General features: G+C 47.3%; 1 protein-coding gene across 1 annotated transcript in view; it reads right to left on the bottom strand.

Moving 5' to 3' along the window:
• The window catches only part of plxna1b (plexin A1b), a gene marked incomplete at both ends in the record, with an annotated part of 276,001 nt that overhangs the window by 47,994 nt on the left and 200,507 nt on the right, over nt 1-27,500 (bottom strand). The window contains 6 exon segments of the mRNA XM_080529347.1: nt 3,778-4,014; nt 5,209-5,302; nt 10,804-10,971; nt 16,962-17,098; nt 17,264-17,387; nt 22,486-22,637. Of these exon segments, the coding sequence (XP_080385473.1) occupies nt 3,778-4,014; nt 5,209-5,302; nt 10,804-10,971; nt 16,962-17,098; nt 17,264-17,387; nt 22,486-22,637 (912 nt within the window).

Raw genomic sequence — 27,500 nt, 5'->3', positions numbered from 1 at the left:
GTGTCTCACTGCCAGTTTACATTAGGGATGCAACCTCAGCACATATGTGACAGGGTTTCATTAATAGGTCCCCATCTCGGCAATTTTGAAAGCACACAATCGAGCCAAACAAGTCTTGTTGTGAAAAATGTGTTTTCCGGTTTTTGGCATAGGACGACAAACGAAGCGATGAAGAACCCACTCGATATCATATCCAACAGTTTTACATTCACTAAATACCTACATTTAGTTAGCAAAGTCGGGTGGGGGGTATTATTCGTTTTAGTGTGGCAGTGTGTGTAGCCACGCCCACCCCAGCTCTATGTAAGGAGCCATCTGCGTTTGTTTACAAGTTTACAAGATGGAGGCTAAAGCTCTCGCTAATGCTATCAACAGAATTTCATAAGCAGGCAGAAATATCGACAGTGGGCAATTAATGAACTCCTTCATATTGGACTATACATAACGGGAACTCCGAACGGGAACTCCGAACTCCGAATCTGACGATGACAGATGACAACGGAATTTCAGACATTGATCTCCACTTCACTTTCATGGGACAGTCGTCTGCAGACAGACCTTCTGCTGTGTTCTTGGGTAAGTTTTAGTGAGTTACATATACTAGGATTATGTGTTGTTTACTTAGGATAGCCAAACAGTTATTTGTTGTTTTGTGAGTAAGGTAGATAACGCCTTTGTTAGCATCAGTTATCAAACCACTGAAACTGCTCACCACAATTATGCCACCCCTCTACAAAACTAATGAGATGGTGGGGGGAAGAAATATGTTGTTAAAGATAAAACATAATGAATAAATACATTTGTTGCAGACCTACTAAACATGCAACATACTGTACAGTATGTTTCATGCACCATTTTAGTGTGTTTGTGTGTACCAGCTAGCTAAACAAGTGTTAGCTTGTTAGCTAGCTAGCTAGCTTTGTTAGAGATGTAATAGATTATAGAAAAAGTAAATGCTTTTGTAATGAACGGTAATGTAATGTGGAATCAAAAAGAATGATTAATTCATTGATATGTAGATTTGCTGTAGAATAATACTGTGAATTGAAATGATTTCACTAGCCTACTTCAGTACAAGTACAGTACACTGAGTCTATGGAAAACCTACACTAGAGAAGTGTCCACACCTCTGACCTGAAATTTGTGTTACAGAATGAGGAGGTGAGAGGTTCTGAGAGATGACACCTTGATGAGAGTCACCAGCACTTCAGGTATTTGTCATTGTCATTGTATAAGCAATTCTATTTTGTGAAGATAGTAGTAGGCTATTTCGTAAAAGTGATGTTGGTAACAGTGGGCAATCATTTGAAATGTACTGTCTTCTTTTTTTATTACAGCTTTGATGCCCAGATGGGATGGGAAGGAACTACGCCGAAGTCCCACTAGATGCTTTATGGACTATAATGATAAATGCATGCACACGGACAACATTATTATTTTTTACCATTCTATTATTGTATTGCTCAATTGTATCTTGCCTAATTTTTTCCATTGCCATGAATTTTACTCTCTTGTACTTGTAATGGGACGTAATAAACTTTTGGCACACATGGCAATAAAATGCTGATGAATCTTGAATTATTATTATTATTATTATTATTATTATTATTATTATTTAGCTATTTAAACGTGTCAGCCCGGCAATTTTGCTTCCTGAGGGTTAGCTGACAACCCCACTGACAGATGACAGGTAGGTAATGACAGGTAGTGTAATGGGGGAGTGGTTGTCTTGAGGGTGTGGTTGTCTTGAGGGAGTGATTAGGGTGGAGTTAACCAGCTATTGTTCCCACCCATTACCTCTGTGAAAAACGTCTCTGAAGACTTTGAGACTTTGATATCTCAGTACGGTGGTGCAGGGGGTATCACCATTAAACTATCCATGACTAGGGTTGGGTACCGAAAATCGGTACTGGTAGGTACCGGTTACTTTACATTCGGTATGTACCCGTACCGAATCGCAAAGGAGATTACGGTACCTAATTTCGGTACTTTTCTATCTCGCTCCGGTGTCAACTGGTGACTCGTGACGTCACATCGCCTGTTAAATTTCCACTCAGTGAAAGCAGCGAGTACGGAAGGATAACGAGAAGGTTGCTAATAGCAACTTCCGCTAGCGGGTTGGCATAACGCGACGCTCGACTTATGGGTGCGTTCCGTAAACTCGTTCTGGAATTCTGATCACCACTCGTGGAATGCCTTCTGTCCAATCAAATGACTTGCTCCCCTTATGACGTCGGGCCCAGTGTGCGCTGCGACGCTCTCAGAGCGAGTTTACGAACGCAAGCCTTTGATTGGACAGTGCACTCCAGGATTCGACGCGTCTGTTGATGACGTAGTGCGGATGTGTGGCTGCGTCTCTGCGAGGTGGACAACATGATCGGGGATCTCCTGATATTCGGGTACTGTGTCAGATCATGTATATATATGTAGATATATCCTTATCCTACTACTGTGTCTGAAAAATCAATCGTCATCATGGACCAGAGAGGGGGAGGGGAGTAGTAGTAGCTGAGCGGCAACAGAGTTTGGATTTTGACGAGGTGGAGGGCTCCAGTTTATCAGAGTTATATTTCCTCTCGGTCTTCTTGGTTCTGGGGGCTATGCAGGCCTCTTCACTAGATCCCTTTTCTAAGAATATTCTTATTATCATTTATTTTAATTTGAGTGTATATTTAACTAATATATATTGTGCCTCAGCAATAAAAAAGTGAAAAGCTGTTTAAAGCCGGTACCTAACCGATACTTTAAAAACGGTACCGGTACCAAAACGGTACTTAATTCGGTACTTAGATTTTTTTAAATGACATATATATTAATTGGAATTAAGTACCGTTTTGGTATATATATATGTAATTTAAAAAAATCAAAGTACCGAATTAAGTACCGTTTTGGTACCGGTACCGTTTTTAAAGTATCGGTTAGGTACCGGTACCGGATAAAACCCAAACGGTACCCAACCGTATCCATGACTTCTTTAACTTGTTTCAGATTTCAATGTATGACACATCATTTTAAAGCTTACAATCTACCCTTTCATAATCCGGAAAAAACAGAAAAAAGATTTTGCCCTAGTTGAGGACTGTTTAACCATGCCCTGTCACATATGTTCAAGTCAAGACTAAAAACCTATCTTTTTAATATTGCCTTTAAATGACTAAATAATTACATTTTGATTATTATGATTATGATTATTATAATAATATTGGGAGCTGCTGAGTGGTTATTGGTGAGATTGGACAGGGAGACTTCGTCACTGGACCTGGTGTTGTTTCTCATTGGAATGTCAATAGGACTCTCCTCCACCCTGGGGCCCTCCTCCACTCTGGGCCCTACAATCCTCCTCCACCCTGGGGCCCTCCTCCACTCTGGGCCCTACACTCCTCCTCCGCCCTGGGGCCCTCCTCCACTCTGGGCCCTACACTCCTCCTCCACCCTGTGGCCCTGCTCCACTCTGGACCCTACACTCCTCCTCGGCCCTCGGCCCCCATACTCCACAACCAGAATCCTCCTCCACCGTGGGCCCTATTCTCCACCGTGGGCCCTATTCTCCACCGTGGGCCCTATTCTCCACCGTGGGCCCTATTCTCCAACGTGGGCCCTATCCTCCACCGTGGGCCCTATTCTCCACCGTGGGCCCTATCCTCCACCGTGGGCCCTATCCTCCACCGTGGGCCCTATTCTTCACTCCAGAGAAGCTTCTCCACCTTCTCCACTCTGCGTCCAGTTCTTCTCCCCCCCCCTGCCCCTCCCTCCCTCCTCCCTCCCTCCCTCCCTCACCTTGAGGATGAGTGGTGAGCTGGGCTTCAGCTCCAGTATGCCTGTGGGGCTGAGGGGTTCGAACACCGGGTCGGGGTAGTAGCTGAACGTCTCGTTGACCACCAGGGTGGAGCGCACGTCGTCCATGACGAAGCCGATCTGGTCCGGCCCGCTGCCCGTCTCCAGGAAGCCCTTCTCTGACCCCGCCACAGAGGGCGCCAGACACAACATCACTGTGTTGTTCAGCACCGTGCAGTTCTGAACGAGAGAGAGAGACAGAGAGAGAGACAGAGAGAGAGACAGAGAGAGAGAGTGAGAAAGAGAGAGAGAGAGAGAGAGAGAGAGAGAGAGAGAGAGAGAGAGAGAGAGAGAGAGAGAGAGAGAGGGAGAGAAAGAGAGAGAGAGAGGTTTAAAACAACAAAAAATGTAACATTTTGAGAAACATGTTCTTCTATGTAATATTGCGTATCTGCTCCAAGCCGTTGAGAAAGATCACACAACTGTTCTGTACCGACTCACCGATCCCCTACTCTAATCCACTAACACTGAGAGAAGTAGAACGCAAATGGAAGACGAAACACAACACTAAATCAATCAATTAGCTTATGTGCTAGTTCATTATGTGGTTAGCTGAGAACTCTATAACGAATGAAAAAGCTTAATGGCACCCATCGCTGTAATCATGGCTCATATCATTTCCTGGGTCCCTGTAGGGGGAACACTCCTGATGAGTCTGAGAGAGAGAGTAATGACACAACATACAAGGCCTAGCCAGGATGTTGCTCATATGAAGATGCTAACGACGACACGCATTGGGGAAACCACTGGGTTGTTTTCTGTCACGATACGCCTCCTCCACCTCCCTCCAGCACGCTAGCTAATCACAGTCAATTAGCTAGCTAGCGAGCGCATGCTAAATCAGGTTTGAAAGTGCACAAGGGAGACCGTGGAAGGAAGGAAGCGGCATTTATATTTATAGGTCAACGGGACAGCAGATGGATTTAACTGAGGAGACATAGCGGGAATTCTGACATTGAGAGAGGGAGAGAAGAGAGAAAGGAATGTTTTCGTCAGGTATAATGGGAAGGAGGGGGGAGGGGGGGAAGCAGTGGTGGTGGAGGGGGGCTGGGAGAAAGGTTAGCCTAGCCCTGTGGTGCTAGGTGAAGCTTGGGGTTTTATTGCTGGTTGACATTTCAAAGGTTAAACTGCTAAAAGGAAATTCAACATCAAAAACATTCCCACACACACGGGCCCAGGGCTGGGTGACAAGCCAGGTCAGATGTGTGTTCATGCGTGTCCGTGGGTGTTTCCGTCAGTCTTGTCGTCTCAGGCGTCTCAGGTGTGTGTGTGTGTGTGTGTGTGTGTGTGTGTGTGTGTGTGTGTGTGTGTGTGTGTGTGCATGTACATGTCTCCCCAGGTGTATGCAGTGTGTGTTTAGGGTCAGATACTTACATTGACAGACTGGGCGGTCCCATACTTGGCTCTCATTTTGGGCTCTTTGATGGTCGCCAGGTTGGTGCCGATTATGGTCAACAAGGTCCCGCCGCTACGAGAGAGGAAGACCAGACATCAACACCACCAGTAAAGGAAGAGTCACCCATAGGAAATACAATAGCCCAAGTCACCATTCCACCCTGTGTGCGCTGCACAATGAGCCTCTTTCAATGGTAAACAAAATAGAACATTCTTTCTCCAATGTTGAAAAAGCTTTCTCAAAGATTTTTGGTTGGGGGGCTAGGTAAGCATCTTCAAATCAGGCTACAAGCATATCTCTTCAGAGAACTAAAGCAAAGGTTGACAAATGTTAATAAATCTAATTTGAGTCAAAGCCAAAAAGACCCTCTAGTCATCAGTCATGGGTATTCATGTTAATGCATACGGTAGCATTGGATTCTTGCTAATTTTCTCTCTGTCTCAGGTAATGCCACAAACCTTATTTCAAGGTTAAAAGCTAATTTAAACTCTAAGCGCTTCAGGGAAGAGACAAACACACCACCTCTTCCTCCTAAACTACCGCTACAGACATCTCTCTCTCCCCATCGCTCCGCTACAGAGCTGCTTTGAAGGTGTACGAGAGGTATATTGTTGGGTCTTAGCTATTCTTTCAGAAGGTGTCAACATATTACATACCAACCAAAACTAAACTGTGTTTTAGAACTTATCGACCTTTGAATCTATTCACGTCACCTGGCAACGACCAATAGGGACATCTTTAACATGAGAAATGACCAAAAGGGACATCTGTAACATGAGCCACCAACTTTTAAGTAAGTGAAATCGGCATGAAGTCAAACGGCAGCGCTAACTAACAGAGCTTGCATGAAAAAAACAAGAAGCTAAGCCAGTTAGCATATACGCCAGAACACGCTATTGACCTCATTGCCACCTCATGTACAGCATCAGAAGAGCACACAGAGGAAGCAACAGAGAGAGAGAGAGAGAGAGAGAGAGAGAGAGAGAGAGAGAGAGAGAGAGAGAGAGAGAGAGAGAGAGAGAGAGAGCGCGAGAGCGAGCCCACAGAAAGATCCATCCAGGGACGTGGCGATGTTTTGAGGGGCCAGATGGAGCTCATATCTGGGGAGGGGAGGTCAGGCCAGCCCGAGGCCCTTGGGTTAAACAAGGCCTTGTACCGGGGCTGGTGGTGCCCGGAGGCCTGGGGATGTGGGAGCCTGGGACTGGCAGAGTGAGAGATAGTCGATTGAACAGCAGTCAGGCAAGTCAAGCAGTAGCGAGTGAGTGTCATGTCACATCTGTGTTTGGCTAACTCTACATAGCGGCGCGCTCCTTCGAAGCTCGTAAGGACGAGGGTCACCTGAGGGGACTTGGCGACAATAATTGCTTGGTGGACGTCGACAGACGCATGATTGGTCTCGAGGAGTAGCTCCTCCGGGAGAGGTGAGAAAACCAAAACAAGAGAGAGAGAGAGGGAAGGAGAAAAAGAGAGAGAGAGAGAGAGAGCCAGTCAGGTAATTTCCCCCGAGGCAACACTTGCTTTTTTTATTTTTACTTTTATTTTAAAAACTTTTTTCCCTCCCACGTTTCTTCGCGACACATCCCCCCCCCCCCCCCCACCTTCCAGAAGAGACTCCTTGGCTCCCGACACCTTGGTTGGAGGATAGCTCATTACTCCGGTTCCCTACAGCCTTTAAAACCCCTCTCCTATTTTCACCGGTGAATTGTCCCGCTCCCCGGTGGCCATTTTGTCTGGCAGGTTCAGGTCTGTTTGGTGTGCCCTTTAAAACACACCTGCCAATCAAGATTGGTGAAAGTACGCCTTTTTGGCATACTGAAACAAGGTATGTTGTTGCCAGGGGGATAAGCAAGATCAAAAATATAACTGTGAGGTATATTCCTCAAGTGAGTAATGATGAAAAATAGTGGATATGAAAACACAAGCCTAATGTTACCACAACAACTTCACATGTACAGCAAGAGAGCAATTATAGTGGGCTAATGGTGTAAAAAAAAAAAGTAGCTAAAATGTAGTGAAAGAATATTTTGATAATGAGGTTCTTCTAGTTAATTAGACGGTGTTGGTGATAAGCGCCCTCAAAGTCCTTCTAGAGTATACGCAGCGCGCTGCATCATACCGTTTCATTATTCAGTGGTTGAGAAATGAACGAAATGAGAAATTAGTTTCTAGGTCATCGTACGAGAGCCCATTTTCAGCTACTTGGTGCTCTGCAGACTTGTTTTTGTTCATAAATATTCCTTGGGCGGACTCTGCGCTCTGTTGTCTCATCTTAATAAGTCAGACAATATTTACAGTCTCATCTACTGACTAGCTAACTAGCCCAGTCTGTTACTGCAGTTCACTTCCACAATTCCCTTCCTGGAATCAGGGTAGTTTTAAATCAAGAGACAAACTATGCTCCACTATTAAGTTTGATACATTTCCCATACGGTGTTCATGCACTATAAGCTATGTTTTCACATCACAGAGAATGCCGTTTGAGACAAATGTGACATACTGATAAATATTTGATGGCAGGTTCCTTATACCTGGTGATATCCTCAACACCCACATCAGTGCAGGAAACACTAGAGATACATATTTAATAGGGGAATTTTCTTTCAAAAAGCACTGCTCCATGTTCATCAAACTGCATACTGAATACAATTCCTCAACACATTGGATGTACTCTGTATGTATGTATGTATGTATGTATGTATGTATGTATGTATGTATGTATGTATGTATGTATGTATGTATGTATGTATGTATGTATGTATGTATGTATGTATGTATGTATGTATGTATGTATGTATGTATGTATGTATGTATGTATGTATGTATGTATGTATGTATGTATGTATGTATGTACAGTGGGGTGCAACATTTTTAGCACCCCTAGTCAAAATGCCTTTTACAATCAATATCTACGTGAAAAGAAGCAAACCTCACCTCTAAATGGTACAAAGCTTTACGTTCACATTTCAGAATAATAAAACAAGGAAAAAGGCCTTGTGCAAAAGTTTGGGAACCCTGTCAGCCAGTACTTTGTAACTCCTCCTCGGGCAACTGTAACAGCTTGCAAACGCTTCCTGTAGCCAGCTAAGAGTCTTTCAATTCTGATTTTGGGAATTGTTCCCCATTCTTCCTGGCAGAACACCTCTAGCTCAGAAGTATTCTTCGGCCTTCAATCGTCTTTCCTGGAGGTACTTCATGGTTGATTTTGAGGTATGCTTCAGGTCATTGTCTTGCTGGAATACCCCACCTCTATTCAACTTCAATTTCTGGACTGACTTCGCACATTAGCCTCTAGAATGTCTTGATATTTGGTGGAATCCATTCTTCTTTCCACCCGCACAATATTGCCTGTGCCCCCAGCTGCTACACAACCCCAAAGCATAATGAATCCACCTTCAATTTTGGTTTTGTCAGTCCAAAGCACATTGTTCCAATAGGCTTCAGGTTTCTCAAGGTTTTCTTTTGCATACTTCAGACGCTTAATTTTGGGTTGGTCGTAGGAAAGGCTTCTTTCTGGCAACTGCCATGTAGGTCTTTGTTGTTTAAGGTACGCTGTATTGTTGTCCTGTAAACAACTAGACCGGTGTCTGCTACTCTTTTTTCCAGCTCTTTTGCAGTGATGTGTGGGTTCTTCTGAGCATTTCTCACCAGATCTCGGGCCATTCTATCTGAATTTCTTCTTGGTCTAACAGATCTTGCCTTGACTTGTTACATTTATTTTCCATTTTCTGATGATGTTTCTGACAGTGGAAATGGGTAGTTTGAAACATTGCAAGAGTTTTTTGTAGCCTTCTCCTTGATGGTGGAAGTGAACTATCTTGATTCTGACATCCTTGGACAACTGTTTAGAGGAACCCATGGTTTTTAACACCAGACACAACAGCCACCGCAGGTGGATACTTTAGAAGGCATGGAGTTACTTCAGAATATATAGTTCAACCCTGGAATTATATTCACCTGACTCACTGAAGCCCTAACGAGTATATCACCTTGGTCTGGACCTTAGTAATCATCTTCTCAAAAGGTAACAAAGAATAATCCAAAAGGGTTAACACACTTTTGCACAGGGCCCTTTTCCTTTTTTATCATTTAAAAACAAAAAATTGCAGAAAGGTGTCATGTTTAACTTTGTAGCATTTAGTGTTCAGATTTGCTTTCAATAACTTGGAGATTAATTGTAACAGACATTTAAACCAGGGGTGCCCACATTTTTGCACCCCACTGTATGTATGTGTGTGTGTGTGCGTGTGCATATATCTATAGATACACGCACACGCACAGATCACTTTATTAGGAACACTGTACTAATACGGGATAGGGCCTCCCTTGGCTGTCAAAACAGCCTCAATTCCTCGTGGCGTTGATTCTGCAAGAGGTTGGAAACATTCCTTTGAGATTCTGGTCCATGATGACATGATTGCATCACACAATTCCTGCAGATTTTTCAGATGCACTCTCAAGCTGTGAATCTCTCGTTCTACCACATCCCAAAGGTGTTCTATTGGATTCAGATCCAGTGACCGGGAAGGCCGCTGAAGAACACTGAACTCATTGTCATGTTCATGAAACCAGTTTGAGACGACTTTTGCTTTGTGACATGGTGCATTATCATGCTGAAAGCAGCCATTAGAAGATGGGGACATTGTGGCCATGAAGGGATGCACATGGTCAGCAACAATACTCAAATAGGCTGTGGCATTCAAGCGATGATTGATTGGTATTAACGGGCCCAAAGTGTGCAGAAAGAAAACATTCCCCACACCATTACACCACCTGAATGAATGAGAAGGTGTACAGGTGTTCCTAATAAAGTGTCCAGTTAGTGTATATGGGTAGACGCAGGTTCCTTCATACTACACAACTATTATTTCATGACAGAATCGGTTTCAGGACACATAGGTGAACCGACCAGTCTGATAGGGCTTTCACACCGGCAGTTCCGAACGCCGGTTCGCGTTCGCGTGCCGAAACCTCCGAACGTTGGCGCTGTCTGGCGAACGAGCCCGCGTTCATACCAGTGTATCATTCGCCAGACAGCGCCAACGTTCGGAGGTTTCGGCACGCGAACGCGAACCGGTGTTCGGAACTGCCGGTGTGTAAGCCCTATGAGATAGGTTCTCCACACATTTCTTATGTCAATGGACCTATCGCTAAGCCACGCCCCAAAATAGAAATTGTCCAATCATATCACAGCAAAAGTCACGACAGGCAGAAAACTCAGACAAACAACTCGCTAATATCTGATGGTGAAAAGCTTCTAGACAAAATATTCTATGTCTTTTACTTGCCGTGGTCAATCAGAAATCAGAAATGTGCCAACTCCCACTATTTTAAGTCATTGAATGTCATTCAGTCACAGTCGGTCAGTCAGTCACTGTCAGTGAAGCGTTGTTTGTTTGTCCGAGGTTTCAAAGGGGGCGTGGCTTAGCGATAGGAGGGGGCGTGGCTTAGCGATAGGAGGGGGCGTGGCTTAGCGACAGGTCCATTTTCTGACGCTACAGGGAAGTGTCCCCTCCTCCCTCTCACCTGCCGATGCTCTAGTCCTCCCTCTCCCCTCCCTCTCCCCTCCCTCTCACCTGCCGATGCTCCAGTCTGGGTCTATCCTGAGGATGGTGGGGTCCTCTGTGTAGTTGAACTTCACCTCCGGGTTGCGGAGCTCGGCAGAGTTGATGTCCACCATCACCGGGGTGCCTCCGGAGTACTGGCCGGACGGGGTCACACACACTATCTCCTTGGCGCTCCGCCTGGGAGACACACACAACGTGACGTTAGAATTATAAGGTTCTATCTCCATTTTTGTCAAAATGTAGTTTTTTACATAATCTGATCCATTAGGTATTAATAAAATACAAAGGTTCCATCTCACAAAACATAATGGAATGTAAAAACTTTGACGCTCAATATCTCTGAACTGCCCTAAACGGAGATAGAACCTTATCATTCTAAGATCAAGTCAAGTCAAGTCAACTTTATTTATACAGCACATTTACATGCAGCAGCAGCTGAACCAAAGAGCTTCACAGGCGGGGAGGGAATAAGGAGCACAGATGTAAAACAGGTCAAGTGCAGGATACTAAATAAAATGCAACACAATACAAGATATGATAACAATTTAAAAGGAGAGAAGATAAAAGGACTAAAAACTATGAAACAATAAAACAATAAAAGCCAGGGACCTTACGATGGCTACGTGGGGGGGAAGGCCAGGGAGGACAGGGGGGTTTCTAGGAGGGATTTAAAAACCTCCAGGGTCTGATCGGCCCGTACGAGGAGGGGGAGGCTGTTCCAGAGCTGGGGTGCAGCAGCCGCAAAAGCTCTGTCTCCCCTCCCCTCACACAGAGGACAGGTCACATACCGGAGGGAAAGAGCAGCTCAGACATACAACAGAATGTACACACACACACACACACACGTCTTCCATTCGCGATGCGACTTAGTCGTGCAAACAACGCCACGGGCGAGTTCCATAAACCGCGGGAAGTGACACACGCAAACGAGAGAAAGAAAACAAAACAAAGAGAAAAACCACCAAACCAAACAAGCTCTTTCTGTGAAGTCGCACACACTGAAACGACTCTCAAACAACCAAACCGCGCGCACGTGCACACATACCCCCTCGTGCGCACACGCACGTACGCAGGCACCACTGACAAGACCGCAGACAGGACCAGTGGGTTTCAGCCCAGCGGACTGTGGTTTCATCACCATCACACAGAGCTGTGCATCAAAGGTCTCTCTCTCTCTCTCTCTCTCTCTCTCTCTCTCTCTCTCTCTCTCTCTCTCTCTCTCTCTCTCTCTCTCTCTCTCTCTCTCTCTCTCTCTCTCTCTCTCCCTGCCTCCCTCGGTCATCGCCGGGTGATGCAACACCCCTTCAGACATCCAGCCAGCTGTGCAGCGTTGTCAAACTTTCTGCTGGTGCCAAACTTTGCACTCCACTCCCTCTGCCTCCCTCTGATGATTACTTGCAGAGACTGTAGGCTATGATTATCTGTGTGCGTGTGTGTGTGTGCGCGTATGTGTTTATTCTTTCTTCAGTGTGTGTGTGTATGTATGTGCTTATTCATTCTTCAGTGTGTGTGTGTGCGAGTGTATGCGTGTACGTATAATGTCTGTACGCTCATAATGTGAGCGTTTTTTCGACACAATGAGATAAAGTATTCTGAACTCAAAGCCCATCCATTGTGTATCATGAAAGTGCAGTCTAGCCTACAGAAGACAGGAGCGGAGGAAAATAGACCTATTCCACTGACCTAGGCCTAAGTGGAGAGGGAAATAAGCATTTTTTTTTTCTTACAGCGAAACACATCCCCGCTGTCTCGTAAGAAGCAATTTGAAGGCCCTATCTCCCAGAGTTGTGTTGAAAGGCGTTCGGAAATGGAAAAAAAAAGACGAAAAAAGATGAAACGGGGAAAAAAAGAATCTATTCCGCACGCACCGCCGCATTGCTGAGGCAACCACTTTCACAACACTCACCAGTGAGAACCCACGGTGCACCACACATATTTTGACAAGGTTTATTGTCAACCAGCACAAATAATGTGAAGAGAGGGAGGGAGGGAGAGAGAGAGAGAGAGGGAGGGAGAGAGAGAGAGGGAGAGAGAGGAGAGAGAGAGGGAGAGGGAGAGAGAGAGAGAGAGGAGAGAGAGAGAGAGGGAGGAGAGAGAGAGAGAGAGAGAGAGAGAGAGAGAGGGAGAGAGAGAGAAAATAATGAAGAAGAAAGCGGTTTGCGGAGGTTTGAAATGAGGAGGCCCAACACCACAGGATGTTGGTTATTACAGCTGGGTGTCTCAACTGTCTTAGGCCTGGACTACACGTATATGGACATTTTTCTAAACGCAATTTTTTTGTACAATTGGGCCTCTCAACCATACGAACACAGCGTTTTCACTCACATAAACAGAGATTCATTTGCTAGCTCTGGCTAGCTGCTATTCATCTGCTAGCTGGTATTCAAAAAGTATCAAATAGTATTCATAATGAATTAAGTAAATCACCTTGGTCTGGGCCTTAGTAATCATCTTCTCAAAAGGTAACAAAGAATAATCCAAAAGGGTTCCCAAACTTTTGCACAGGGCCCTTTTCCTTTTTTTTTTTATCATTAAAAAGGTGTCATGTTTAACTTCGTAGCATTCAGGTTTGCTTTCAACCACTTGGATGTGGAGATGAATTGGAACAGGAAAATTTAAACCAGGGGTGCCCCCATCCTTGCCCCCCACTGGAACATCCGTACTAACGTTTTCACTAACGTTTTCACTGAGGAAAAGGGGTCATTCCCATAACAACTCAAGATGAGTCACCCCGAGAACAAATGGTGGATATCCAGTCCCCACGACGTCCCGACGACAGCCATACCCATAACAAACGGATGAGTCACACCAGTAACCATAACAACCATAACAACCAACTCATCATACAGTGCCGAGCAATAACAGAGACAGTGACGAGAAAAGAACCGAAGAATAAAACAAAAGTCAAAATGACAAAAGAATAAAAAAACATAAGTGGCGTAAGAAGGTCAGAGGGGACCCCCCTGGACCCCCCCCACTGTGGTAGTTTTAGATAATTTTATACTGAGAATTGAAGTCTCTCTACATTTTGGCGAATCTAGCAGCACTCAAGGAAGGCCCATTTCCTTCCTGTAAGAGATGGGCCAAGACCTGTGGCGCAGTGAATAATTCTGACTGTGGACAGAGCCCATAACTTGTGTAATCACAGATTTGTATAATATGATTGGTTCGCAAGAATAGTGACCTCACGACCAAGGACAGTTCTATAAATATGAGTCCCGCCCAACGTTGGGGGCTTTTTCCTTTTTTGTCTGCTCTTTTCTCTCTGCGCTCATGTGACTTAGCTTAATAAAAGGCCTCTTTGGAGACAATTGATTTAAGCTCTTTTGTGCTTTAGAAGTTTTACCAAATCCAGTGTTTCCTCTATATGCATTTATTGGTGGCGGGCCGCCACGAATGAATTTCCTCCGCCACGAATTGATTCAGTCCACAAAAAATAAAATAAAAAATAAAAATAAAAAATCCACCTCTGAACATTTTTGCTGATTAAAATATATCTGATCCTAGATCAGCGCTATAATGGATGTTGACTATAAGTGCACCTAAATCCACGCCCATCTCTCTCTAACCGCTGATCCAAAATCAGATTAATGACATTAAATGCCGCCATCCCAAATGTTACAAAATGATACATAGTAGCCTATACGTAACATTATATAACATATATTACTTGTCGTTATACTCACTCAGTGCGAAGCCTGGCCCTGTATGTTGGCCATGTATGCGAGCCTTGCCACAATTTGTCACTTGCAAGCAGCTTTGCGTCATCACACTTCTCATCAGTTAAAACGGTTTTCAGCTCCTCCCGTAACTCAAACACGCGGGCCGGCACTTTTCCGCAGGACAATCATCGGACCGCCGTATGGAGCAATAACGTCTTATGCTGGTCTCCCGTCTCTTCACATAATGCTGCATATAAGCGGCTTTTCAGAGGTCTTGTTTTTACAAAGTTTACCATACGAACAACAGCATTCAACACATCAGATATCTCCGCTGGGAAGTCTCGGCAACATAGCTGCTTGCTCCATCAGTGCAGACACTTACGCAGCTGTCCCACTGAAGTCCTCCCCTGTTGTTGTTTTTATGCAATGTCTTGCAAAAAAGACATTTTCTGTGATTGTGTCTCCATCCACAAAGCGTGCATTGGCCAAGAGTTGAGCCAAGACTCAAGTTGCAAAGCAAACTGCCCACTGCCACGTATCTTCTCCAAAACAACATTTTCGACAATGCGTCTGGCAATCGTCTTAATGAATGAATGAAACAATGTAGGTTATTTTTTATAATCTTGGGGTATGGGCATACAATCGTTAGGTTTTTCAGTCACGTATTCACACACTCTCCTGTCAATCACTTGGAAGAGGCCGCTTTGCGGACGGCGATACGCTTTTCTCTGACTGTTACCATTCTAAAGCCGATCTTTTTGGGCTCGTCAACTTCTAACATTACACTCTGTAATATCATATTTCTTGGCTGCTGGACAGTTGTTTGATGCCTCTGCTTCATTGACCACCATGGTCTTAAAATTGGCATCGTAACTCCTCCTCTGTTGTTTGACCAACCACTTGAGCCACTTTTTTCGAGCTGGTCCGAGTGTGTCTCTGCGGTGTCTCTCCGCAGGTGTGTGTGTGAGTGTGTCTCCATCTCTCCAGGCACCGTCACTGGGGTGTGTGTGAGAGGGAGAAACACGGTGGCTCGCGTGGGGAACAGTCTTTTGGCGCCATACGTTGTTGTGAATTAATATTGATGTGTAAAAGTCTAGGGCGCGAATATAAGACGATGCAACTTTTTCAGACTTTTTTCTGGGGAAAAAACCCCGTCTTATATTCGGGTCAATACGGCAGGGCTCTACGCTAACCTTTTTCACTAGGAGCACATGTGCTCCTAAATGAAAAATGTTAGGGGCACACAAAGACATTTAGGAGCACAGTGACATTTTTTATTATAACACATTTTTATTAGTGATTTTGCAATTTTTGCACCAAAATCACACATTGGCCCATGCCTACAGCCCTACTAGACGCAGAGTTGATGGCATTGTATTATGGTAACTAGCTGTGTCAAGTTCTCCTGGTTAGCAGCATGTTCATTCATTCATCCATGTCATGCCTGTCAGCTAGCAGCTAGCAGCCCAGCCAGGCTTTAGGGCTAGGTCTGTCAGCTAGCAGCCCAGCCAGGCCATGCAGAGGTCTGTCTCCATGCTGCCCACCTCCCTGCTGCTGGGTCAGGCTACATCAGTCACACACGGTGGCCAGACAACTCCACATCTAGGGGTATTAAACTACCCCACATCCAGATGACCAGTCCCCAGCCCCATGCTGCCCGGGGTGGTGGAGGTGGCCCGCCCAGCACGGTGCCTCTGCGGCGGCTAGCTGTTAGCACACCACCATCCCCGGGGGTCCCACCTCTCTGCCACACTCAAGTACAACATGTTGCATTTTCATGCCATTAGGCAACTTGCTTCCTAGGGTTTCCTAGGGTTAGAGATGCATTTGGACTTCTGGAGTACCTCCACTACTTTCAATGGGTTCTGAAGGTCTGAGAGCTTTCTACTTTCTACCCTGGGTAGTTAACCCTGGTTGTAACCTTGGGTTCAAATCTGGAGTGAGTGGGACCAAATCTGTAGATGTGGTGAGCTAATGAAGCTAATGAAGCTTGAGATGAGAAAAGGGCGCTTGTCTCTTTAAGGCCCAGGAGGGAGTTAGCGATTAGCGATGTTAGCTTAGCGCCAGTTTAACAGAAGTAACTTCACTTTTAACATGACTTCCCGTGGTCGTAGCGGGCTGGCTGACGGCTTAAAATGTGGCCACACAGTTCGCGCAGATTTATTTTTAGAAAAAAAATTCCACTTACCGTAACGAGCCCTGCGTTACGGTAAGTGGAATTTGATAATTTCCCACGGCACATCTGATGATCTCTGGTTGAAAAACACTGCCGTGAGTAACGTAAACCTTCAGAGCTGATGGATGGAAACCGGTATCACAAGTTTATATTCTGTATATATATATTTTCTTTTTGCCATCCTTTTTTGGATTTTGAGCGCGCGTGCGCGTTCCATGCGCGAGCACGCGGAAAAAAAATCGGATAGGGCTCTCCGCCACCAATGTAAAAATTCCTGGAGGAAACACTGAAATCTATTAAGAATCGATTCAATCCACAACAACACTCACCTCTCGAAGCGGCAGGGGTGGAGGCCGATCTTGATGGCGACGGCGCTTCCTGCGTTGAGGTGGCTGCCCTCCACGGTGATCCTCGTCCCCCCGGAGAGAGGGCCTTGGGCGGGCTGCACGCGCGTGAAGTACGGAGACTGGGATAGGGACGAAAAAAAAAAAAAATACACAAAAAACGAGCGTGGTGATGTCAGGCGTGATTCATTTGAATTGACTGCTTCAGTTGGATTTGGGTGTAGGGTTAAAGGACAGGATGTAGACGTGGGGCGTCGCACACAGAGGATCTAACCGGAGGATCTTACCACGAACGTGAAGGGCCTGGGAGAGACGGCTTTGTAGTCGGCGTGTGTGCAGTCCCTCACACACACCTCCACGTGAGCCTCCTGCACACGGTAACCCGTGGCGTCAGCCAGCTTACACACGATCCTGACAGAGGGAGAGAGAGAAGGAAAGAGAGAGAGAGAGAGAGAGAGAGAGAGAGAGAGAGAGAGAGAGAGAGAGAGAGAGAGAGAGAGAGAGAGAGAGAGAAGGAAAGAGAGAGAGAGAGAGAGAGAGAGAGAGACAGAGAGAGAGAAAGAAAGAGGGAGAGAGAGAGAGTTGGTTAATGTTTGTACTGATTGCTTTGATAGCATTGGATGGCTCCATTAACACTCCTGTGCATTCCATTTAGAATTAAAATGCGAGCACACAGAGACAGAGGAATACAGCAAGTCCTACCACATTACAACATCAGTCATAATAATAATAATAATAATTCATTGTATTTATATAGCGCTTTTCCGGGGCTCAAAGACGCTGACAATAATTATGGGAAAAACAGAAGACACAGAAACAACAAGCAACAGATAACATGAACACATAGAACACAGAGTTAACGAACAGGCAATGTCCAGGGGGGAGGGGGGGTGGCAGGGTTAGGGGAGATGGTTAGGGGTAGGGGAGGTTGTATGCATGTCCAGGGGGGGAGGGGGGGTGGCAGGGTTAGGGCAGATGGTTAGGGGTAGGGAAGGTTGTATGCATGGGAGAACAGGTAGGTTTTGAGGTGGGATTTAAAAGTGACAGAGAGTGACAGGGTGAGTCTCTGAGTGGCTGAGGGAGAGAGAGAGTTCCAGAGGCGGGGTGCAGCTTGTGAAAAAGCCACGGTCTCCGAAGCCTTAATGATCACAGCCCTCGACTCAAGGCCAAGGGTACAAATAACACACACATTGCCCTTGCCCTAGACAAAGCTATGTCCATAACCATATTACGTAGAGCAATAACCATCACAAAAATCCATTCTCGGCAGACAGAGTGTGATGGTACCTCTCCTACCTGGAGAGGTGGGCTCCATCCCTGCGTCTCTGGGAGTGTATTAGTGGGATATTATAAAACCATAAGCCTTGTACTTGTCCCTGGGCGGCGGCCGGCCAAATGAAAATCCATTTGGGAAATGATTGAGGAAGAGGAGGAGTGTGTCTGACGTGGTCGGACACCCGGGGCGAGAACACGCACGCACGCACGCACGCACGCACACACACAGACACAGAGACACACACACACACACACACACACACACACACACACACACACACACACACACACACAGACACAGACACAGACACAGAGAGACACACACACACACACACACACCCCTCATGTTTCAAATGCTGCAGACACACTGGACTGTTAATTAGCCAGAGCAAACAAATGAGAGAGAGAGAGAGAGAGAGAGAAAGAGGGGGGGGGAGAGAGAGAGAGAGAGAGAGAGAGAGAGAGAGAGAGAGAGAGAGAGAGAGAGAGAGAGAGAAAGAGGGGAGAGAGAGAGAGAGAGAGAGAGAGCTGGGTTTAAGTGAGAGCAGCTGATTAATTGAACCAGCTTGTATCCTTCCCCATCTTGTTGCTGGCCCCCATACCTCCCTCCCAGCCTCTCCCTCCCTCCCTCCCTCCCAGCCTCCCCCTCCCCCTCTCCCTCCCTCCCTCCCTCTCTCACTCTCTCCTTCTCTCCCTCCCTCCCTCCCTCCCTCCTGCCTGCAATGAGTTATTAAGTCCCGTGCTTTCGTCCTCCCTGCAGGTGGCCACGGCAACCTTTCCATCGCCATGGCGATGACGCGGGCATTCCGACGCAGTGGTTTATTCCTCTGGCTCGCGCGGGGCCGGATGCTGATTGGACGCAGGTAGAGGCAGGCTTGCTTTCTCCTAGCAGCGTTACCGTGACGACAGACAACGATAGGGTGGTCCGAGTGGGGCCGAAATATCCATATGAGAAGGAACGTGTCCATTCACCTGTGTGTGTGTGTAGGTCTGTATGTGCATGTGTGCGTGTGTGTGTGTGTGTGTGTGTGTGTGTGCCTGCATGAAAGAGAGTGTCTGTGTCTCCTCACTGCAATGTCTGTCTGAATGCATTGTTCATCTGTATGTTAGTGGTGTGTGTGTGTGTGTGTGTGTGTCTGTATGTATGTGTATTCATCTGTATGTAAGTGGTGTGTGTGTGTGTGTGTGTGTGTGTGTGTCTGTCTGTATGTATGTGTGTTCATCTGTATGTAAGTGGTTGTGTGTGTGTGTGTGTGTGTGTATGTCTGTCTGAATGCATTGTTCATCTGTATGTTAGTGGTTGTGTGTGTGTGTGTGTGTCTGTCTGTATGTATGTGTGTTCATCTGTATGCAAGTGGTTGTGTGTGTGTGTGTGTGTGTGTGTGTGTGTGTGTCTGTCTGTATGTGTGTTCCTCTGTATGTAAGTGGTGTGTGTGTGTGTGTATGTATGTATGTATGTATGTTTGTCTGTATGTATATGTGTTCCTCTGTATGTTAATGGTGTGTGTGTGTGTATATGTGTGAATGTATGTGTGTTCCTCTGTATGTTTGTGGTGTGTGAGTGTGTGTGTGTGTGTGTGTGTGTGTGTATGTCTGTATGTATGTGTGTTCCTCTGTATGTTAGTGGTGTGTGTGTGTGTGTGTGTGTGTGTGTGTGTGAGTATGTCTGTATGTATGTGTGTTCCTCTGTTCCTCTGTTAGTGGTGTGTGTGTGTGTGTGTGTGTGTGTGTGTGTGTGTGTGTGTGTGTGTGTGTGTGTGTGTGTGTGTGTAACAGCAGCGCTGCCTCGGACACGCTGAGACCCTCTCCAGTTCCACAGGGCAGTGAAGGGGGGGGCGGGGGGGGCACACGCTGTCTGACCTCGGACTCCCGTCAATGCCGGAACCCTCTTCGCCTCCTGCTCCATTATGGGGTCTCTCGGAGATAACTAGCCCCCCCCCCCCCCACCACTTCCCCCTCTTCTCCAAACGTGTTTCATGGCTTTTAATCACCCTGACAGCGTCGGTCGAGGGCCACACCGCAGAGACGGCCGTGTCATGTCAAACGGCCGCCACGGCAACAACGTTAAAATGCTGTAGACGCTGGTGTTGGAGGAAGGGGGGGCGGGGGCGGGGCGGGAGTCACATTTGATATAAGGATATCGCTGGAAATGAACATCGCCCACAATGCTTTTGATTGGAGGAGCAGAACAAGGCAGAATGATCACGTTCACCTGCTAGCTATGAGACCTAGCCACCTGCTAGCTATGAGACCTAGCCACCTGCTAGCTATGAGACCTAGCCACCTGCTAGCTATGAGACCTAGCCACCTGCTAGCTATGAGACCTAGCCACCTTCTAGCTATGAGACCTAGCCACCTGCTGGCTAGGAGACCTAGCCACCTGCTAGCTATGAGACCTAGCCACCTGCTAGCTATGAGACTTACATTTACATTTACATTTTTGGCATTTAGCAGACGCCTTATTCCAAAGCGACTTACAATCAATACATTTGAATACTAAGCATGTGAATCAGCAGTCCACCATTCGTTGCAGGAAGAGTACTCTAGCTCGGGCCGGGGGCCACTGATAGAAGGAAAAACCTTCTCCCTATTATCGCCTTCTACTAAAACCTATTATTTTTTTTTATTTTTTTTACTGGAGAAACTGAGAAACAGTACAAGGGGGGCAATAGAAGTTCTAGGGACACAGTAGAGGGGAAAGCGGGTGTCTTTAGGAGACGTAGAGGTGAGGGTCGGAAGATGTCTCAGGAGGAGCAGTTAAGATGTAACCTGAAGAGATGGGTCTTCAGTCTACGACGGAAGATGGGTAGTGACTCTGCCGTTCTGACAGCCGTAGGGAGCTCATTCCACCAGCGGGGAGCCAGTGTTGTGAAGAGACGTGATCGGGCAGCCCGACTGCTGTGTAGAGGAGGAGGGGCCAGTCGGCCAGCCGAGGTGGAGGAGCGGAGTGAGCGGGCAGGGGTTTGGGGGGTTACCATTTCCTTCAGGTAGGCAGGGGCTGTCCCTTTAGCTGCCTGGTATGCAAGCACCAGGGTCTTGAATCTGATGCGAGCTGCTATCGGGAGCCAGTGCAGGGTGCGAAGGAGAGGGGTGACATGCGAGTATTTGGGGAGGTTGACTTCCAGCTAACAAACATTTTTTGCTGACAGCGTGAAATCCATTGATGGCGCTGTTCTGACTGATGTTCTGACTGATCCCGAGAGCGTCAACGCAGCCTTGGCCTCTTATTACAAGCAGCTGGACTCAGCTCAGAGTCCACTGGCTTTTGACAAAGCTTTCTGGGAAACAAATCACATTCTATTTGATAATTGCCTAATTCACTTTGCGGCCGAGTTTCAATAGTCAAGATGAACATTTTACGTCAAGAGAGTGCTTTAAGGGGCCCCGCGGTGGTGTAGCGGTCTAAGCACTGGCCACTAGTGCATGCTGCCCACCGGGGACTGGGTTCGAATCCCAGCTCGCCAGATCCGGATATGGCTGGGGCACACACGGGGAGCGGCATATTGGGCGGCCGCTCCCGAGGGCGGTATAGGAGTATTTCCGGACAAGGATCCGTCGCGCAACAGCGCCCCCGGGGTGCCGGAATAACAGGTGCTGGGCTCGAGGAGCCAGTCAGCTAGTCTGCCTGGCGGCCTCTTCTGGGACTGCTGGCCACGGGGTCGTGCGGCGGATCCTTCGCAATAGGCAGGGGATAATTGGATGCTAGGTTGGGTTCAATTGGCTACCAAATTGGGTGAAAAAGGGATAAAATCTATAAAAAAAAAAAAAAAGAGAGTGCTTTACAACGGCCACACACACATTCACACACCAATGGCGATGGCGGCAAGCCACCATGCAAGGCGCCAGCCCGATTTGGGGTTCAGTGTCTTGCCCAAGGACACTTCAACATGTGGCCAGCCGGGGCTCGAACCGCCGATATGCCAACCTTGCGATCATTAGATGGCGGCTCTACCTCCTGCGCCACAGCCGCACCCCCTGACCTACACAGTCTATTTAGAGCTATCAACAATTGTTTATAATGTGCTTGTCTTGTGTCGAGATGTTAAGAATAAAACAAATTCACCCCAAAAAACAACAACAATGCTTTTCATAGAGCCTTCATAGAGAGAGGGTTGCTGTGAGAACGTGGGTGAGTGTTATCGGATGCTGCTATTATTGTCTTTCCTTCCAATAAACACTGAAGGCCGTTGAACTTCAACTAAGAGGAAAAAAGTCTACAAAGACCCAGACTCACTGTTCAGCACTGACATACTCCGCCTCTATGGGGGAACAGGCCACCTTGCCGATGCGCACGCCCGTCTGGATGTCCCTGAACTGCAGGCCCAGGTTCTCCCCCGTGATGGTCAGCATGGTACCCCCCTGTCTGGGACCCGTCTCTGGAGACAACTGGATAGGGAGGGAGGGAAAGGGAGGAGAGGGAGGGAGGGGAAGGGAGGAGAGGGAGGGAGGGAAAGGGAGAGAAGGAAGGGGAAATAAAAGAGAAAAGTAAGTAAGTCAGAGACACAATTTGATCTGTTTTGTAGATACATATAGAGCCATATAGATACATATAGAGCCATATAGATACATATAGATACATATAGAGCCATATAGATACATATAGAGCCATATAGATACATATAGAGCCATATAGATACATATAGATACATATAGAGCCATATAGATACATATAGATACATATAGAGCCATATAGAGCCATATAGATACATATAGAGCCATATAGATACATATAGAGCCATATAGAGTCATATAGAGCCATATAGATACATATAGATACATATAGAGCCATATAGATACATATAGATACATATAGAGCCATATAGAGCCATATAGATACATATAGATACATATAGAGCCATATAGAGTCAAACGTGATTTGACTCCTGGCTCAAGCGAGCGTTTGTGACATCTCTACTCCGTCCACCTGGAGAGTTCACACACCATGACCTTCGCTTTCCTTAGTGAACAGCCTGGAGGTCCTTCTGAGGTGTTTTTGGTGTGTGTGTGTGTGTGTGTGTGTGTGTGTGTGTGTGTGTGTGTGTGTGTGTGTGTGTGAGAGAACAGCCCACAGCTGCCCTGTACTAATCACAGGATCATTTATTTATCTGACACACACTGACAATGGCCTGTCCCCCCGTTATTCATCACTAGCATGATTAAGTTGTGGGCTAATTGGATTAGCACTGGAGGTGACATCCCCCCCCAGCCTATACCCCAGCATAAGGAGGATAGGTGGGGTAACACTTTGACCTGGCTGTGTGATATGGAGTTGGAATGAGTTTGCACACAAAGACACATAGGGTACGCGGTTGCCGGTTGCCGTGAACGTGGAGTAGACGTACACGCTCCACGCACCCACACAGTGTGTTCCTACACCCAAAAACTGCAAAATAGCTTCATACTAGCTTATCCTGATGTGTTTTTTAAAATGTAAGGATACTGGGTGGTAGAACGCACATACTGTATCTAGGACAAGTCATGAAAGGAGGGTCCTGAAATTTGATCGAGTGCAAAGATATAACACTCTTCTTTACTCACATGGGTCAAAATTACCCTTCACGGCTGATTAAGTGTTAACGAATGAAAAACTGAGGACATTTTATAAGACGTGGGACTCGTTCTTCCAGTACCCCCCTCCCCCCCCCCTCAGTATGGCACACCACAGGGCCGGGCTAACGCAGCTAACGTCATTAGCGGAGAGGAATAGATGTGTGTGTGTGTCTGTGTGTGTGTGTGTGACAGGTGTGCAGTGACTAAACACTAAAACAAACACTGTGACTGATGCCAGGCGCGGAGCAGGAGGGCCGTGCTACAACGCCAGCATGCTGTAATTATGGTCATAAGGCTAGGCCTCATATCTGGGCTGGTCATAAGGCTAGGCCTCATATCTGGGTTGGTCATAAGGCTAGGCCTCCTCTCCTCATCTCTCTCTAGGCTGGTCATAAGGCTAGGCCTCATCTCTGGGCTGGTCATAAGGCTAGGCCTCATCTCTGGGCTGGTCATAAGGCTAGGCGTCATCTCTGGGCTGGTCATAAGGCTAGGCGTCATCTCTGGCTGGTCATAAGGCTAGACCTCATCTCTCTCTGGGCTGGTCATAAGGCTAGACCTCATCTCTCTCTGGGCTGGTCATAAGGCTAGGCCTCATCTCTGGGCTGGTCATAAGGCTAGGCTTCATCTCTCTCTGGCTGGTCATAAGGCTAGACCTCATCTCTCTCTGGGCTGGTCATAAGGCTAGGCCTCATCTCTGGCTGGTCATAAGGCTAGACCTCATCTCTCTCTAGGCTGGTCATAAGGCTAGACCTCATCTCTCTCTGGGCTGGTCATAAGGCTAGACCTCATCTCTCTCTAGGCTGGTCATGAGGCTAGACCTCATCTCTGGCTGGTCGTAAGGCTAGACCTCATCTCTCTCTGGGCTGGTCATAAGGCTAGACCTCATCTCTCTCTAGGCTGGTCATAAGGCTAGACCTCATCTCTCTCTGGGCTGGTCATAAGGCTAGACCTCATCTCTCTCTAGGCTGGTCATAAGGCTAGGCCTCATCTCTGGCTGGTCATAAGGCTAGACCTCATCTCTCTCTAGGCTGGTCATAAGGCTAGGCCTCATCTCTGGCTGGTCATAAGGCTAGACCTCATCTCTCTCTGGCTGGTCATAAGGCTAGACCTCATCTCTCTCTGGGCTGGTCATAAGGCTAGGCCTCATCTCTCTCTAGGCTGGTCATAAGGCTAGGCCTCATCTCTCTCTAGGCTGGTCATAAGGCTAGGCCTCATCTCTGGCTGGTCATAAGGCTAGGCCTCATCTCTGGCTGGTCATAAGGCTAGACCTCATCTCTCTCTGGGCTGGTCATAAGGCTAGACCTCATCTCTCTCTAGGCTGGTCATAAGGCTAGACCTCATCTCTGGGCTGGTCATAAGGCTAGGCGTCATCTCTGGGCTGGTCATAAGGCTAGGCCTCATCTCTCTCTGGCTGGTCATAAGGCTAGACCTCATCTCTGGCTGGTCGTAAGGCTAGACCTCATCTCTCTCTGGCTGGTCATAAGGCTATACCTCATCTCTCTCTGGGCTGGTCATAAGGCTAGACCTCATCTCTCTCTGGGCTGGTCATAAGGCTAGGCCTCATCTCTGGCTGGTCATAAGGCTAGACCTCATCTCTGGCTGGTCATAAGGCTAGACCTCATCTCTCTCTAGGCTGGTCATAAGGCTAGGCCTCATCTCTGGCTGGTCATAAGGCTAGACCTCATCTCTGGCTGGTCATAAGGCTAGACCTCATCTCTCTCTAGGCTGGTCATAAGGCTAGGCCTCATCTCTGGCTGGTCATAAGGCTAGACCTCATCTCTGGGCTGGTCATAAGGCTAGACCTCATCTCTCGGCTGGTCATAAGGCTAGGCCTCATCTCTCGGCTGGTCATAAGGCTAGGCCTCATCTCTGGGCTGGTCATAAGGCTAGGCCTCATCTCTCTCTGGCTGGTCATAAGGCTAGGCCTCATCTCTCTCTAGGCTGGTCATAAGGCTAGGCCTCATCTCTGGCTGGTCATAAGGCTAGGCCTCATCTCTCTGGTCTGGTCATAAGGCTAGGCCTCATCTCCTCATCTCTGGCTGGTCATAAGGCTAGTCCTCATCTCTAGGCTGGTCATAAGGCTAGGCCTCATCTCCTCATCTCTGGCTGGTCATAAGGCTAGGCCTCATCTCTGGGCTGATCATAACGCTAGGCCTCATCTCCTCCTGGCTGGTCATAAGGCTAGGCCTCATCTCTGGGCTGGTCATAAGGCTAGGCCTCATCTCTGGGCTGGTCATAAGGCTAGGCCTCCTCTCTCTCTGGGCTGGTCATAAGGCTAGACCTCATCTCTCTCGCTCTCACTCACTGACTCTCTCTCTCTCTCTCTCTCTCTCTCTCTCTCTCTCTCTCTCTCTCTCTCTCGTTCGTATCATCTACAGCCCTGAGTGCATGCGTGTTTGTTTGACAATCCCAGGAGACAATGTCCAGCTGGTCTGTCAGAGAGAGAGAGGATATGAGAGAGAGAAACAGAGAGAGGGGGGGGGGCAGCAATATCTGTTTTTAAGCCTAATGTTGACAACATTTGCTAAACATGCTAGCAATGACTTATTTCAGTATGCTCTGGAACAGCACTAGGAAACAGCCCCCTCCCCCCCTTTCATGGGAGAAAACACAAATCGAACGAAAAAACACGACACAGATATCCTCACAAAGGGGGTGCTTGTTCTGTTTCTTTGTGTGGGGGGGCTATTGTGATGTGCAGGCGGGCCGCCACGCGTAGCGATAGCATCTGCTAACAGCCTGAGAGAGAGGGGGAAGAGGAGATGAAGAACGGGCGGTCTCCCGCTCCTGAATCTTATCTCTGATATGAAAGGAGAGGAGATCTACAATGGAGGAGAGAGAGAGATGGGGGGGGGGGGAGGAGAGAGAAAGGGAGAGAGGAGAGAGAGGGAGAGAGAGAGAGAGGGAGGGAGGGAGAGGGGAGGAGAGAGAGAGAGAGAGAGAGAGAGAGAGAGAGAGAGAGAGAGGGAGGGAGGGAGAGAGGGTGGAGAGAGAGAGAGGGGGGAGGAGAGAGAGAGAGGGAGGGTGGGAGGGAGAGAGAGAGAGAGAGAGAGACAGAGAGAGAGAGAGAGAGAGGAAGAGAGAGAGAGAGAGAGAGAGAGAGAGAGAGAGAGAGAGAGAGAGGAGAGAAGAGAGATCAGAGAGAGAGACGTGTGCTTTGAGTTCAAAGGATCGGGACACATTGTGGCTATAGAATCAGAGGACTGAACCACCGTTTCATATCTCATATCTTCGGTCACATGACGGTGGGCGTGGTCGACTCACGTCTGTGTGGGACATCGGAGGAGGTTTATTAGGGCGTAGAACACATTTCTGTTGGAGGGTTGCAGGGTTGGAGGGTTGGAGGGTTGGAGTGTTGGAGGGTTGGAGTGTTGGAGTTTTGGAGGTTTGTTGAGTGTTGGAGTGTTGGAGTGTTGTGAGTGTTGGAGTGTTGAGGTGTTGGAGTGTTGGAGTGTTGCAGTGTTGTAGTGTTGGAGTGTTGCAGTGTTGCAGTGTTGGAGTGTTGGAGTGTTGGAGTGTTGGAGTGTTGGGTGTTGGAGTGTTGGAGTGTTGGAGTGTTGGAGTGTTGGAGTGTTGGAGTGTTTGGAGTGTTGGAGTGTTGGAGTGGTTGCAGTGTTGGAGTGTTGGAGTGTTGGGGTGTTGGAGTGTTGGAGAGTTGGAGTGTTGGAGTGTTGCAGTGTTGCAGTGTTGCAGTGTTGG

This window comes from Nansenia antarctica (genome assembly GCF_963989245.1).
Source record: "Nansenia antarctica genome assembly, chromosome: 4".
NCBI lineage: Eukaryota > Metazoa > Chordata > Actinopteri > Argentiniformes > Microstomatidae > Nansenia > Nansenia antarctica.
Note: the sequence above shows the minus strand (reverse complement) of the source record. Positions and strands in the feature narration are given on the sequence as shown.